This window comes from Cupressus sempervirens, chromosome 8 (genome assembly GCF_028749045.1).
Source record: "Cupressus sempervirens isolate cs-2001-9-10 chromosome 8, ASM2874904v1, whole genome shotgun sequence".
NCBI classification, from domain to species: Eukaryota; Viridiplantae; Streptophyta; class Pinopsida; order Cupressales; family Cupressaceae; genus Cupressus; species Cupressus sempervirens.
In genome coordinates this window covers 338,719,905-338,736,584 of record NC_143125.1, presented here as the reverse complement: position 1 = coordinate 338,736,584, position 16,680 = coordinate 338,719,905, and the positions used below count along the sequence as shown (strand labels likewise).

The following is a 16,680-nucleotide window of genomic DNA, read 5'->3' as shown; positions in this document are numbered from 1 at the left end:
ATCTGATAGCCCTCATCATGTTCACCGATAGCCTTGAGAAAGCTAGCTTTCTCACATGAAAGTCATCTTTGGCGTTGGCTTAAAAATCTATGGTGGGAACATGCGTGAATTCATTTCCATGAGATACCTTGATAAGACCCTTGCCTTGCTCTATACCATCCTAGATGATACCATTCCAATTCCTTCTCCGCAGCTTCAAAGGAGGCCCGATTTGGGCAACTATCATTGCCAATTATGATTGAGAATGTAACGCCTGTTTTCCCTTCATTTCTCATCATTCTATCATAGTGCTCAACTTGCCTAGCCAATTCTATTAAAACTACCTTGTCGGGTGGGTATCTTGGAAGCCTCTTAGGACAAACTGTACTTCTTGCCACTCTAATGTACGTAAATTGAGGAAATTGGATGAACCAACTCCCATACTTCTTAATTCTTGCTTCTGCTTCCGATGAAAGTCTCTTAGCAGGTGTCCCTTGTAATATCCTTATTGTCTTCATGGAAAAGACATCACAAAATATCTTTTAATCCTTGTTATTGTGCAAATGGAGTTGCAGATAGCATTCATGTACCAAATATTGCCCAGGTCCACTACCAACTTCTCCTAAGGCCTTTAGTCCTGGACTCTTGTACAATCTACCAATTAGGTAGAACAGATAGGAGCCTATGTAGAATTGCCTTTGGTTTTGCACGGTTCTGAGTTGCAATTATAAATTCTTGCTTATGATCTGAGCCCAATCAAACCTTCTTTTCCCCTTTTCAATCTCATCAATGAAGAAGTACATCTAGTTTTCAAATTGCATCCCATGAGCTAGGCCCATGATCCGGTTGAGAAGAACAATGAGATCACCATATTTTGGTTTGAAATCTGCCATTGTGAGCCTTGTTGATCTGCTAACACCTTTCTTTCCCTCGTGAATCCAATTCTACTTTAGGTGCGTGAAATAGGCCTCTTGGTTATCTTGAAATGATTTGGTTGCTTGATCCATCATCACAACTGTCATACCCTTGTACTGGGGAATGTTGAATGTTTCTTCGATTGCTTGTTCGCCAATGTTGGCCAACACTCTCTTCCCTTCACCAAAAATGATGGATTTACTGTTTAGATCAAATCTGGATGCATACTTCATGATCAACTATGGACACGACAATGTAGGAGGAAAAATTGCTGCATGTACAATTCCACTTTTGTATATCCTCTTTGCCAAAGTGGTTTGTCCTTTCTTCAGTCTTTCCTTCATCCGTATCATGTCCACTGTACCGATATTGGTGTCAGTTAATCTCTTCATTTTGGAGAAGAAGGGCATTTTGGGCATCATATCCTCTTTGTCTTTCTTAGTGTTTGTTTGTTTGAGATTCTTACTTGCACTAACATCCTCCATGATTGTCGCCCTATTACGGGATGGTAGAGTGGTGGACCAGAAGGCAAGTAGAACCAAGGGAAGCAATCCTAAAATTAGAACGAAAAAAGGATGTCAGCTTAAGGACCCCTTGCAACTCTAGATGATGAAAATTCACCTTAACCAATAATCTTACAGCAACTTTTCGGAATTAGGACTTGACCTTAAGAACTTCAAACCCTTTGCAAATCAGAAATTTAAACATCTAATGCTATCCTCCACTTGTTCACAAAGCAAAAATCAGACTTTCTCACGTATCTTCTTTCCCAACAAAAATTGCCTGAGTCTGGTATGAAAAATGCAGTCCTTAAATGGAGAAAATCAGACCCTTACACAAATCGCTCATGGCACACAAATCATGTCTGCTCTAGCAAAAATTGCCAAAAAATAGAAGAAATCTGTCCCAAGATGAAAATTGCCAAGGAATGGAGAAAATCTGCCTTGAAATTAAATCGCCAATCACCAAAAATCTGCTCCCAAGGAAATTCGCCTAAGCATGGAGAGGAAGAAATGAAATGTGAGGAAGAAATGGGAGAGAGGCCTCCTCTTATGCCCAACTTCCCTCTCCCTCTAAGCCAGCCGACTTGGTCCTGGAGGAGAGAAAATGTAAAATTAAAACAAAATTAAGGCCCACAATTAAATACTTAGCTTAAAATTTAATTTTGCCAAATGGGAAATTGCACTTTTAAATTGCTATTTAGCTCCAAATTGCAAAAAGAAATTAAATGATGCCTTGGAGAAGTTCAATATTTCCATTTAATGAGGATTTAGTAATTAATACGTCATTAAAATTGGATTTTGGTTAACCAAAAGCCTTTTTTCAATATTAAATTACCAATTTCATTAAAGACAAAAAAGTTTTCAAGGCAATTTAAATCTATTTAAAGCCAAATTTTTGCAATTTTTTGTCCAAATCGATTTTGCTATGCCAATTAGAATTTTTTTGATAAAAATAAAATAAAATTGCCTTTAGAGTTAAAAATCGATTTTTGCAATTTAGCCCAATTTCAACAAAATAAAAATTTGAGATTTTCCAAAACTTAAGTCTAACAATTTTTTCTTTCTTTTGAAAGATTATTCAAATTTACACAGTTATATCCGGATTTTCAAAAGAAAACATCTAAGTACAAATCTACAATTTTATCCTACCAAATATTGCTCTTAAAATTTTTGTCCAGCCTAAGGATGAAATTGGTGGCTCTGGAAAATCAAGCGAAGCCAGGTGAAAATAAGCTAAGTCTCTCCCAAATGCCTGAAAGTACCAAGGCTTGAAATTTTCAAAACTCAAAATTTTTTGGACAACCCAAAAATTTGTTGAGGCGATTAAAAAAAAGGGGGTCCCCAAAGAATTTGGGGCGATGGTGTGAGAACCTCACAACACAACCCCAAATGATGAACTTCAAATTGACACAAACCTTCATGGCCCACGCATCTCTTTTTTAATCAAAATCCTTTCTTAAATTAAAAGCACCACAAAATTGCTTGGGCCATAGGGAACATGTTTATTTTTATGTGTTGATAATGTTTCCTACTCATCCTTGCATCCCTGAAATGTCCCCTATAGGTGATGAGGGCATTGAAGGCAGGGATGTGTTCTTGGTGAATATACCCTTTAGTTTTAACGTTGGGAATTATATCTTTGCTCAATGAGCCACTTTTGTATGAGAGATACGGTGAATGGTATGGCCACGGTGTGAAGTTCTGGGATATGTTAAGCATTCACATGTGTGTTTACTGTACGGGGTAAATGGTTTATTAATGCATGCAAACAATAGACAAGAACATGTAACACAACAATACTCCTTTTATTATTTGCATATATGCTGAAGAGATTACATAGTGCTTCCAATGATTATTACAACCATCATCCAAAGTCCATTTCAGACGGTGTACATATACCATTCTAAAGGGGTGACTCAACCGTTGTGCCCATTCGGAAATAATTAATTCTATTCGTCGGCTACATGCTAATCTACCCATCGGCTATTTTACAACTTTACCGACATCATCCCCACCAAAAAGAAAAGTTGTCTTTGGACGATAATTACAAAATATCCACCCTTGCCTCTTTCTCTGCTTCCAACTCCTGGGTACACTGAGCCAAGTGTCGCTGTACTGCCTTCAATTGGATGATCAGCTCCTCCCAAGCTCTCTATGCATCCATCAAGACAGCTTTACGTCCAACACCTACTCCAAGTGCCTCAAAGCGTATCACTCCTCTCGAAAGGATTGCTCTGTTGTTCTCTCCACCTGTGGTACACAAACACTCTATGCCTGTAGCAGCTCTAGGTCTCATCAACTGGTCGTACTTCCCACGATTGATAACTGAAGTGACTGGGGGTCCAGCAGGGTCGAGGGACAGCGCCCTTGCGGGGTCCTGGGGCAAAATTAGCACTCTCAAAGCCACACCAAATTTCATGGAATACACCATTTTTGTGGTTTTCTTCTGATCCCACACTCTTTCTGGCAACTGCTTATGTTTTACTACCTGTTTATGTCTTTCTCTTCCTTTGGGCATCATGTGTTATTCAGTCTGAACATTTTTGATTTATCATCATTTTTTTTGCTCCTCTTCTAATTGCTTCCTTATGGTTTTCTACCAGGCGAGTACGTACTCTTCAGTTTGCTCCCCCCTTAGTCATACAACAAGGCATTTGTATGTAGCCGTACAGTGCTCAAGATTGCTTGCTATGGCTGTACAACATGTTCGACCTGTTTTGCGTCTTGTACAAACTATGTGTTTTGGCTTCCCTTCGTCTGTATGGTAACTCTTCTGAAATCCGTATGGTGCATGGTTTAAACTCAATATTCCCGAATTCCATGCGGGCTGTATGTGCCTTCTTATTTCATTTCTACGTCTGTACGGTGTGCACAGGATGGTGGTGTCGATTCCATACGGTTTCCTTTTTGGTTTATGGTGATTAAGATGTTCTGTGCTTAAATTGCCGTACGGTGTACGGTTTGCTCCTATTCTCTCTAGTGTATGGTGTCTCTGATATGTCCGTACGATCTCCAACCTTACGTATGGTCTTGTATGATATGCCCGAACGGTCTTTAATATCTCTGCTTTAGTCGTACGGTGTTCAAATGGGCCGTACGATGTCCGTACACTGCATTTATAACTTTTTAAAAAATTTAAATTTAAATTTAAATTTTCTCTTATTTTTTTCATTTTTTCAACTTAAAAAAAAAATAAAATCAATTGTTCATCGAGGAGGGACTATTCCCTTTATGATAGATTTTTAACTTTGACGCATTCATCGTGTTCGGTACTTCCTTCCCGTCGAGCATCCATAACTTCATTGCCCCGTTATCACCAACTTCCCGTATCTTGTATGGTCCTACCCATTTGACTCTGAACTTTCCAGGTTTGATTTCATTCAGCCCGTTATACTTCAACACTAACTAGCCTGGTTGAAACTTATTTAATTTTAGGTGTTTATTATGCCATGCTTTGCACCTGTTCTGGGTCAACTCCATGGCCCATTGTGTCTGCAAGCATCACTCATCAAGTTTATTTAAGTTACATGATCTCTCCCTCAGGTTTTCCATATCGCTAGTTTGTTCCCGAAACTTGGTACGATGAGTTCTGTCGGTTGCCAATCCTTGTTGTCAATAACTGTATTCTTGATTTTAGAACCTTCACTCCGTACTGTTGAAGCTTTTATTAAACCCTTCCTCTTTGTTTCTTGTGTAGACCATATAATGTGTTTTCCTTGCTGCCGACACCTTTCTGCTATATCCATGGTTTGACATAACATTTTCTTTTTGCGCGGTCCGTTTATTGTGTACCGTATGGTGGAATCTTTCCTTTTTCTAGGTTCGTACTGTGTGTTCTTCCCTTCAGCTTCAGTCCTAACCGCCTTTCCTTCTTCTGCTTCTTTGTATTCCTTCAGACATTCATTTCCCTTTTCTTTCTTACCTTCGTCGACCCTTAACATATTGTAGCTCGAAAAGAGCTTGTAATCCTCCATCCGCCAGTGGAAAAGGCTATTCACCGAATCCAAATCATTGTCCGTTGATCCACCTTCCAACCGTAGGACTCCTTCCTCATTGGGTTCCAATCGTTGCTTTCCTTCATCCTCTTCTTTGGAATCCAATGATACAACTTCTTCACCCACCATTTGTGTGTGTAAAACAATAATGAATTGTCGTCCCCTGCTTTCCATTGATAGTGTATTCTTCTTCCAGTCATACTTAACCCTTGCTTGTACAAGCCATCCCTGGCCCAAAATGGCATTATATCCTCTCCTCTTCAGCGGGATGACAACAAAGTTGAGTAGGAACGACTATGTTCCAATAGTCACTGATTGTGCCATCAGGACCCTGAGAAGTTTAATGCTGTGTTGGGCCGCCGTTACTAATTGGAACTTAGGTGGCCACAACGTTGGCTGTCCCAACTTCTTCGAGGTATCTTCTGGTAGGATGTTTACTCTTGAACCTTCGTCCACAATTGTGTTTGAAAGGACCATTCCCAACATACCCATCTCTACGACCGTTGGATGCCGTCTTGATGTGAGGGCTAGCAGCATTGGGTCCATTGCACTTGCTCCGCTTTGCTTTTCCCTTCCATGTTCTCTTGGTAGTTTAGCAATCGGAGCTATGTTCATGAGTGTTGCCCGTAGTTGAGGCATTGCGAGGATCAGATCATTTAACTTGACTGGTATTTTAGTTTTTAATATTTTCCTTATAATGTTCCGTTCTGTGCAATTCCTCATTGAGGTACCGGTAGTGTCCTCCAATTGTGATTTCTTTGCCTGCGTTGCTTTGTCAATTTCCGTCCGTGTTTCTTCCAATCTCTTCTTTTCTTCCGTCGGGTTGGGGTGCAATTTTGCTTGTTTACGGGTGATTGCCAAGACTTATTTTTCGTCGGCGCTGATGCTGATCAGATTCACTCTTGATTTTAGGCACTTGGCATTTTCATGATCTCCAGGACTGCAACATCTGCATAACAACTTTGGTGCATTTGTTGATGTACAGTTCCATGCAAAGTGGCCTCAAAAATTGCATGCTCGACATTGAACCATCACACGGCCGTTTGCATCGTACTAAATTCGGTTGCAGCCCCAATTATTATTGTTGGTATTGTTGTTTTGCCCTCTTCTATTATTTCTGTACCCACCCAAAGTGGCAGCATCATTGTTGGTGTTTCCGCTCCCTCACGACGTGGAAGTCTCCTGTGTCAGGAGCACTTGTTGATGCCTTCTTGTTTTCATATTGAAGGGGCATTCTTTTGTGGAATGTCCCATAATTTGATAAATATCACAGAATTGGTTTTTCAGACAAGACCCCTTCGTGTGACCTTTTGTCTTGCATTCTGTGCACCGTAGCTCGTTTCCCTTCGTCTCTTTCTGCATATTCTTAAATTCTTTCATTCTGATCATATCCTTCTGGAGAGCTCGGACCTTCTTACTGTCCTTTTCGTCACCACTGCTATCTTCTTTTGAAGACGAGTCATTTGAGTCAGATGAGCTATTTTTTTTCTTCTTTTTTGTTTTCTGTTCACTCTCTAAGTCCATTGCTTGATTGTACGCTTCGGTGTATGATGATGGTGGCACAATCTTCATTTTTTTCCTCAACTCCGGGTGTAGTCCTTCAATGAACCATTGCTTTTTCAGCCCATCTACCGGCTTACTTTCCATTTTATTTATTAATTCTTTTAATTTTCTGGCATACACACGGACTGTTTCATTTTTCCCTTGCTTTGTGGTGTAGATTTCTGCTACAATCTCATTGTCGTCTCTTAACAATTCAAACTTGGTGATAAACTCCATTTTAACTGTTGCCCAGGAAGTTAATTTTTGGGGATCCATGTCGGCAAAACAATCAATTGCTACACCTCTTAGGGTTGCTGGAAATTGTCAGACCATTTCATCTGTGTCGATTATGCCATTCGCTGTCCAAATTGTTTCGCATGTCTTACAGTGTCTGATTGGATCGGCCGTTCCATCACCATCAAACTTTGGCAATTTTTCTTTTGGTCCAGCCATTACTATTCGAGTTGGAGGTACTTGTGTACCCACGCTGTTCTGCGCACCCACGCTATTCTGCACACTCGCGCTGTTTTGCAAACTCGCGCTGTTCTACACACCTTGTTCTGAACACCCGGGCTGTTTCAGACAGTCGTTTTATTTCCCATAGCCATGCTATGTGGTGAAAAAATGTCTTCGTTAAGCGAAGTTGTCCGTTCCGGAAGTGTATCGCGGACGAAGAGTTCACTCCACGCTTGTGCTCCCTCGGCACTCTGAGCCGTGCGAGTTAATTCCCTTTCATCTGGATTCTCTTCTTTTAGCGTATACAGGTTAAGAAATTCCTCCCTTGCTTCTTCCACCAAATCTAACCTCTTTCGAGCCTCTTCCAACAATTTCTCGGTGCTTCGGTGTCCGTCGGCAATTTGCTGAAACCTTCGTCTGCGTTCGGTTGTTGTGCCAAAATTAAATTTCCTTGTGCAGTGCGTATTTCATCTTTTTCCTTTAGCTTATTCTTATTTTTGTTCAGCTGATTCGGCATTAGTCTTCATTCCTCTGCCTTCGTTCTAGGTCCATTGGGTAATGGTGCCAAATGTTTACTGTACGGGGTAAATGGTTTATTAATGCATGCAGACAATAGACAAGAACATGTAACACAACAGTACTCCTTTTATTATTCGCATATATACCGAAGAGATTATATAGTGCTTCCAATGATTATTACAACCATCATCCAAAGTCTATTTCAGACGGTGTACATATACCATCCCGAAGGGGTGACTCAACCGTCGCGCCCATTCGGAAATAATTAGTTCTATTCGTCGGCTACATAATAATTACAGACAACATGATAATTTACCTGTCGGCTATTTTATAACTTTACCGACAACAATGGGGCGAAAATTGTTTCAGTCCTAGGAAGACTATTATATCTATAAGATAATTTGATTTTGCAAGATAGGAAAGTTGTGTGCTTGTAGAAGGAATAGCTTGAGTAGTTAGAGCTGACTTCAGAATTTGTTTGTTACTTTGATGTTCCAACTACGTTGCACATTTGCAAGGGTATGTTTGGCAATTAGAGGATCGGATACCTTATTTTGTAAAGTGGGGTGAGCCCCTACTATTTCAAGGGCCTCCCACCCAGCTGCCCGTGGGTGGGTGGATAAACTTGAATGGATTGATAGGCAAAGATAGGAATGTATAGAAGAAATTAATCTCAATTGAAAATTGGGATTTCAGTGTCATAACTGGCTCTTCCTAGACCCTGGGAGATAATATCTATGGATTTTGTAGGAGGTTTTCCATGTCAATGAAAGGGTATGATTGTTCATTTTTTTGGGCTAGTTTAGCAAGATACTTTTTCTCATTTGTTGCATAAAGTCTCTAGATGGCAGAGATAGAACCGAGTTCCTCTTCTCTGATGTTTGTGTTCACTTAGGCATGCCTGGCTTTATCACTCGAGGTAAGTATTGAAGGTTGAAGGGTAAGTTCTGGACCATGTTGTTAGAGAAAATGGACATAGGTTGAAGAGCTCTTGCATATTTTGTATTTGACTCTCACCATTTTCAAGCATTCACACAACTCTTTTCATGACACTAAATGGCTATTTTTCTGTTTCAGTGAAAATCTGAACAGAAAATTTTCAACCAGGAGATTATTTTAAAGATTTAGTTGTGTTGATGAATTTGTCATAGAATAGCTATACTAATTACAGAGCCCTCATATTTGCATTTATTGTAAGTGCTTAGTTTATAGTTTGTTTTCATGATAAATTTTTCTCTTCAGCATTTTGTATTGTGACTGAATATGTTTTTTGAACCCTATCAAATTATTTTGTATAATTTCTAGATGTTGAAATGAGACCGTTCTTATAAATACTTTCCTGCTTGCTCGTTATTGCACTGCTTTAGTGAAGATTGGTTTTTCTTGAAATCTTCAAGAAGGCAATAAATTTTAGATGCATGTAGAGATGGGGGCAAGAAAACCAATTTCACTTCAGTGGTACAAGAACGGGCAAGCTGGAAAGAATTAATAGGAATGGAAAGAAAGATGTCATATTCATGTCTACAGATTACCAAAGATAGCTTGACAGGATGCAAAAAGAAATTCAGGGGATCCCCTCCCTCCCTCCTACCCCCCACCACCCAAAAAAAATAAAAATCCTGAAGCACCTGGGATGGGTTCTTGGAGTACCTGAGTACCTCCGCCATTCCACAACCCATGTCCCGTGGGAGGCCTCCGGAAGGTGGGGACCCCCAGACATCTTCGAGGTGCACAGGGGACACCCAGGAGTCCTTTGACTGTCCCAGGCCAGCCTCAAAGTCAAAATAAAGTGATTTTTAATTTTAATTTTTTCTAATTTATATAACTTTTGGTTTCCAAATGTTTTGTACTTGTTTTGATATTAATCATGATTCATAGTGTGCTACTCATATGTAGTTGTAGTTTCTGAACTAATATAAATCAGAATGTTCTATTTGCTGATAATTTGAATTTCTATTTGAATATTGAATTCTACTATTGGGTATGTAGTTGTACTATGTTACTATATTGAATGTTCAATGGTTTTGGTTTGTGTTGCAATTTTGCTATGTTCAAGTATTTCAATTTGATATGCTATACTGAAACAGCATTTCCACTATATGTATGGTATTCAACACCCCTCCGTTGCCATCCCCTTGCAGTCCCGAAATTGAGCCCTTTTCTCCCCATCCCAGAAACTTGTCCCAACATTTCGATGTCTCACAGTGCTGGTGTTACACTGAAAATTAGATTTATTCTTCCAAAAATGCTCAATTTGTTGAAAAAATTAATTTGAAAACTAAATACAGAGAAGACTTCAGTTGATTATAAAACTTATTTTGAATAAATTTTTTATTTATATATGATGAATTGACAATTGTATAAATGTGTTTCAATATGATTTCAAGTTTAGTAAGAAACTATGTCAATTTCCTTCATTTAAAATGTAATCAGTCTGTTATTACGTTAATCAGATAAGCTATTCCAAAGTTCTCTATTCTCTTGTTTTGAACAGTCGTAATTGTTATCGGTGCTTATCTTCTTACCTTCTTTATATTATTGTAATTTTAATGTGTCTGTTGGAATGTTCTACGATTGTGTACATGCTAGTTTGCAGTATATACTTCCTTCTCTCTCTATATGTAATAGACCAAAAAAGTATGTCTGTTTTTTCTATATTTTTGGTGTTATCTAATATAGACGTAAATTTAATGTTTTTGGTTTGTCCTTAAAAGGCAAATGATGCACGGAAGGAGATATACGAGAAAGAAATGCAAATTGGTGATGCAAGGGAAGAGATCATGCGGTTGAAGAAACATCTCAAAGAGGCAGATAATCAATCTCTTCTATTATTTAGCGAAGTTCAGAAGGCCTGGAAAGTGGCCTTTGCACTACAGGCAGATCTAAAGGTTGGTAGGTAGTTAGTGCAATTTCTTTTATTAATATCTTTATCTCCTCAAAATTTTCAAACCATTTTTGTTAAGTATGTAATGAATATGCAGTCAAGGTGACTGTTGCAACTTGCAGCCATCATTTAAGTATCTGATGGTTGGGATTGATTGATGGACCACTTTTGCAGACTGAGAGTGTAATGCTACAAGAGCAGCAGAAAATTGAAAAAGAACAGAATGCACAGTTAAGAAATCAAGTAGCTAGATTGATGAAGGTTGAACAAGAACAGAAAATTCACTTGGTAGAGTGTACAAATGTGATTCAAACCCTAGAGGTAAAGTGGAGACAACATTTCATAAATGCTTTCTAAGTCAATCATGTGATTTTGGTATTTTCAAATGAGTTGAGGGAGAATGGCGTCTTATGTCTTGGAATTGCTACTAAACTAGTAACATCCTGTATATTGTGTGTTAGATTGGCTTGATATATTTTAAGTCTTTGCTTTTCACATTTGGTTTATTTGGAGTTGGAGATGAGGCCAATATTGGGGTTTTGAAGATAATGTATTTGTAAATAACACTGACTGGTCATGGTAGTTGGCCATTACCATAATATAATACCCCAAGTGATTTTAATCTGAGAAGTGTCTTCAGCAATGCCACAGAGGCCTAATTACTCCAATATGTCCTCTATTCGGAAAGAGTGAATAACCTTTATCTATGACTCAGTAGTAGTTTAGTCTGAATGATAAATGGTTTGTTTTGCATATCTGACCAAGTAAAATGTCTCCACAGATGTAATAAAGTTTTAAATGCTTCAGGATGTCCGCCTAAAGGAAGGGTATTCTACCTTGTGCAATTTCTCATGAGCAGTGTCTTTTGTAATACAAACAGTTTAATTTGTGGATATCCCATTTTAGTCTTTAGTGGTTGTGATTGAAGCGAAAAGGTTTTTGAGTGTTGTGTTGGATTAAATGTTTGTATGGATCTCACTTGTATAGAGAAATATTGTCATTATGTTTGTGAAAAGAATCAATTTTCAATATGCATAATCAGTAAAGAAAATAAATCTTTATAAATTTGAGCGATTGTATGAGTGCATGCTAGACTCGTTTTCAGTTTGATTGTAGTTTTTGCAGTGCATACATATGAGATTGCATTTGTGGGGAATCATTATATCTATCATAATGCATTCTTGCTTGCAATCGTTGAGGTGAGATGTTTGAGATGTATAATTATGGCTCATGCCTATACATGTTAGAGATCATGCGTGTAGCATACATAGAAGTAAACCCTTTCATTTCCATGTGGTTTTGTTAATGCTTATAGTATATGCACCTTTAATGTTGTGTGTCTAGTATTATAACATATGTATACAATAAGATTTTAACTCTTTTGTATTTTATATCTCTTGTACTCTAGCATATGTGATTTATAATATTTTTTTAACTAAAATAATCTAATGAAGATTTAGGAAGGCTCTACATTTTTGGCGCTATTTCCATTTATGCTCACCATTGGTCATAGTGATTCAACCAGAAGTATTATTTCCATTTTTCTATGGGGATACATCCTCCCCAAAAAACCCTCACCTCTCCTGTATGTGGGGGTTTCTTAGACTTGGGGAATTGGGGGAAGTTTCCTCCCACAACATTACCATCTCTACCACTGCCCTTGGGTCACTTGTTATATAGAACATGCCATTAAATACCGATTGCAACCTTTAACTTGATGAAAACTAGTTTGCAGATTTTACCTTGAGGATTTCAATTCACCTTAATTTGTGTATCAGCACTGCTGCCCAATTGCTGCTTCACCACTGTCTGCCTATCGTCCCCTCGCCGTCCCTAAATTCAGGCTCTTGGTCCACCTGTTCCCGAAACTTGTCTCCTCATCTCCATGTGCCCCCAATTAGGTAACTCCATGGAACAATGGTTATTTCAGATACTCACAATCATAATTCATAGGAAAGGAATTTTTTTATAGAAAATCTACTTGTGGGTTGAGAAGTTTAAGAATTTGTGAATGAAGGGAATGAATTCGGGGATGATCTCTATTTTCCTTGGCTCATAGTGAACTTGGGAATGTTTTATTGTTCTTGTCTATGAGTCTTATGTTTAATTCCTTGATGGAGATATCCTGGGAACATTTTGATGTAAATTACCCTCATGGGATGACCTCCATCAGAGAGGCCATGATGTATGAGTATCTCTTTTATAATTTCACACTAGAATTGCAAGACTTGTCCATTTGTTTATTCCACACACAACGAGTTAGATTTGTTTACTTTTACTCAATCTCATTACTTAATCTTATCACTTGGGTAATTCTGTATGGGACTTCTCTTTGGATTTACCACATGAGATCATCCTGTTCAAGTAAACTAAGAGTAAATCGTGGCACAGAATTCAAATTGTGCATGAGGATGAGCTTTGCTTCATAATACTAGAGAGTACAGATTGTCATTCACTATGATAGTCTGTTCTGTACGTCTAAGCATCCCCATGGACAATTTAAGGTGCTGAGGAGCTTCTGGGAATGGAAACTTGGCCACTGATGCGAATCTCACAACTTCCCAAAACCTGACCAAACCGATGGGTTGATAACCAGGATTTTTTCAATGAAAATATGTAAAAAGCTAAGATTTTAAATTGAAAAGTTTTATACTATAAATTATCGGTTGTGCCTGAAATGGATATATAAAGTTAGATACATAGTTTTTGATATTGCAATTGTTGTTTACTATGATGTATATTTCTTATTCCATGATCAATTCTTTGTCGATCGGAATTCCTTCGACTTGCTTGGGTGCAGGCCAAAATTAAGGAGCTTGAAAGTAAGCTTTCAGAAGTCCATGCCATCAAGCGGATGGATAAGGGTGACACTGAGTCAGGCCGAGGGTCTATAAATAATAGCAATTCCCAATCACTAAATACTAGGGAAAGGGATACAAGCGCCTTATCGATAACCAACAAGCTAGAAGAAGAACTTGCAAAACGGGATAAGCTTATTGAGGTTTGTAGTTGTGCAAACACAGTTACAGTTCTTATTTTCACATGCTAGATAGGCTTTAATTATCTTCCTGCCATTTCCATTTAATTTTCTGAATTTCTAAACCAGTTAATAATCTATTTGTAAGCATAAGCTCAAATTCATATTGATCTTTTTTCAAGAGGATTAAAATACTTATTATTAGTTTTTTTAAACTATATATCTAGGCTTTAGCCTTATGTTCGCTGTGGATAATGCTACCACCTTGGTTTATACCACATTGTGTAAAGTTAGAGGTCTACAACAAAATTACATGTACAGTCATGTTGGTGAGGTTGTCTATTTAGAGCAGTCAAGTGATCTATTCTTTTGTTAAATATGAGCAAGCACTATATAATTTAAAAGAAACACTTACCTTGGTTTCTTCCATTTTAATATAGTGCTAGAGGTCTACAAGGAAATTACTTACACATCTACAACTATTGAAAAATGATTGAAAAAATATTTTAGGCCAGTAATTAAATTAAGGTTTGGAATGTTGTTTAATTGGAATGTATTTTATCTCTTCCTTTGTAAAATATGAGCAAGCACTACATCAATTCAAAGTGTTTCTTAGAATGGCTTAACAATACTGTGTATGAATACACTAAGATGCACACTATAGAGAAACACATTCAGTTTTAATAAATTTATATATGGTTTCTTTTTGCTGGATTTTTAGTTCTATCTTGAACACTGTACATTGTCAAAACATCTTAGTCCATGCTTTCTTTTATTTCTAGCTTTCAGTTTTCCTATATTGGTAGTGCAGGTATTATTCATTTTCTACCAGCTACATATTTATACCCCATTGTGTTCCTTTCTGTAGCCCCTTTGTATTGTAAATTTTATTTTGGTGAAAATTTTATCAGTTGCTTGTTTTCATTGCCTCTGGTCTTTAAAAAGACTGGATATGCCCACCTTGAAGTTCTCTTTGCTTTTCTGACAACGCTAAATGATTGAGACTCAAATTTATACTTATGATTCAAATGAGTCAACTGTTGATACATTTTGTTACTAGTTCCCTCTTGAAAACTTTTTTTTTTGACATGTTTATCCATGGAAAGGTATTCTCATCCTCAAAAATAGTTTTAATAGTTTGAGGTCACTTCTAGTAGGATGTTTAAAAATTCAAGTTATCATTTTATTGAAGTAGATGGCATAAAGTACAATTGTAAAAACCAATATTTTCCATTTGGCCATTTCCTTTTATATTGAGAAAACTGGAGTAGCTAAAGGTGAGGTTTCTATCGTTTTTGAACTTGGTAAATTAAGTTTTGTTGATAGTTTTTCTATTTTAATTTCATAAAATAATTTAGAAGTAAAACATAAGAAAGTTGCATATTATTGAGAAGCAATTTTGTAAAATTTTTTTTGCTTGTATTTGGATGCCAATATAACAGATCCCCTCCCTATACTTGCATATATGCAAAACCGAAAGATTCCTACCCATAGGTTAGCATGTAAAGTGTTACGTCAATCATTAAGGTTGAATCAGTATTCATGTTGAATTCTGAAGATTAAGGATCCTCTATATAGATTGCTTTGATTCCTGCAGTAACCTTTGTTCCATATTCTGCTGCATTTGAAGAAAGAGCAATTGAATCTTGTTTCTAACTGATCAAGAGATTGGACATTTACTTCAATAGGCTATGTTCATGCTGAATTTGATTTTTATGCAAATATGGTTTCACTGAACTTCACAAGCTAAATGGCAAAATGCATGATTCCCTGTACACATCTTAAGTCTCTTTGTGGAAGTTTTTCTATTGTTCCATTGCATAAATAATTTGGGGGGAATTCAAATGTGAAAATAGACAAAAAAGAAATTGTTTAATTCCGAAAAGGTGTTTGATCATGATAATTTTCAAAGCATCTTCTACTTCACTGACTTTAAAGAGCAAATTTAATTTAAAGTAGTGTGGCTATATTACATTTTCATGGAAAAGACAAAGTTTGAAAATTCAGAGTTGACAAAAACTTGGCTAGCCAAGCAAATGTGACCTGGCAAAACATTGGCAAAATCTCATCAACTTATAAGGTTGCTTTAATTTCATTAATAACACATTTTTTGTGGCAATATCTAACGACAAGATGTATTTAATGAGTCCATAACCGAGTCCAAAAGTGTTTTGCATTGAATTCGCTTGATTTAAATGCAAATTGACTACAGAATAGCATCCTCATGTGGAATCCTAATATAGTATTTAGTTGACAACTATAATGAATTTATGATCATTTCCTTTTAGCATCATCATCATTCAGCATAATTTGTAAATTGCATATTACAACAGTTTACATCTTCCTCTTTCCTATGTTAGTTAAAACTTGGGGAGAGGTTATAAATTTCTAATAATCACATTTGGGTCTTGGATAACTATAGTATGATATTTCATCTTTAATCAGTGATATTATGATTGTGATAAAATTAGCTATCTAACTTCTCGATTTTGGTTTTTACTGGTATACCCCCTCAAAGGACAAGAGATCCCACTTGCTACTGGGGGTTTGGGAGTGGAGACCTGTTGATGTGAGTTTTTTTCTACTACAACATACATAATCAAATACTTTGTATTCCAAGATGAAACACCAAATCTCAAAGTCTCTCATGAACAAGGATTCTCATATGCTAAACAATGGAGGTGAATTGTGTGATCAAATGAGACAACCTCAAAATTCCTCCTTAATCGTAGACTTTCACTTAATTCTTTTGATGGGATATACTGGTTATTACAAAGGGGCTTACACTATTCATTCAATGGATATCAAATTGACGTTTACTTATTCAATCACTTCCAATTAATTAACTTGCAATAAAAGCTATAAATTCTTAAGAATGTAGGTATAGTGTTGAGTTTAGTTGTTGGAAAG

At 37.2% G+C, this 16,680-nt stretch overlaps 1 protein-coding gene across 1 annotated transcript in view; it reads left to right on the top strand.

Moving 5' to 3' along the window:
* LOC149542729 (kinesin-like protein KIN-14B) overlaps positions 1–16,680 on the top strand; it is a 219,735-nt gene that overhangs the window by 90,673 nt on the left and 112,382 nt on the right. The window contains exons 11-13 of the mRNA XM_089797609.1: positions 10,624–10,797; positions 10,968–11,114; positions 13,594–13,794. Of these exons, the coding sequence (XP_089653735.1) occupies positions 10,624–10,797; positions 10,968–11,114; positions 13,594–13,794 (522 nt within the window). The remainder of the gene's footprint in view (positions 1–10,623; positions 10,798–10,967; positions 11,115–13,593; positions 13,795–16,680) is intronic.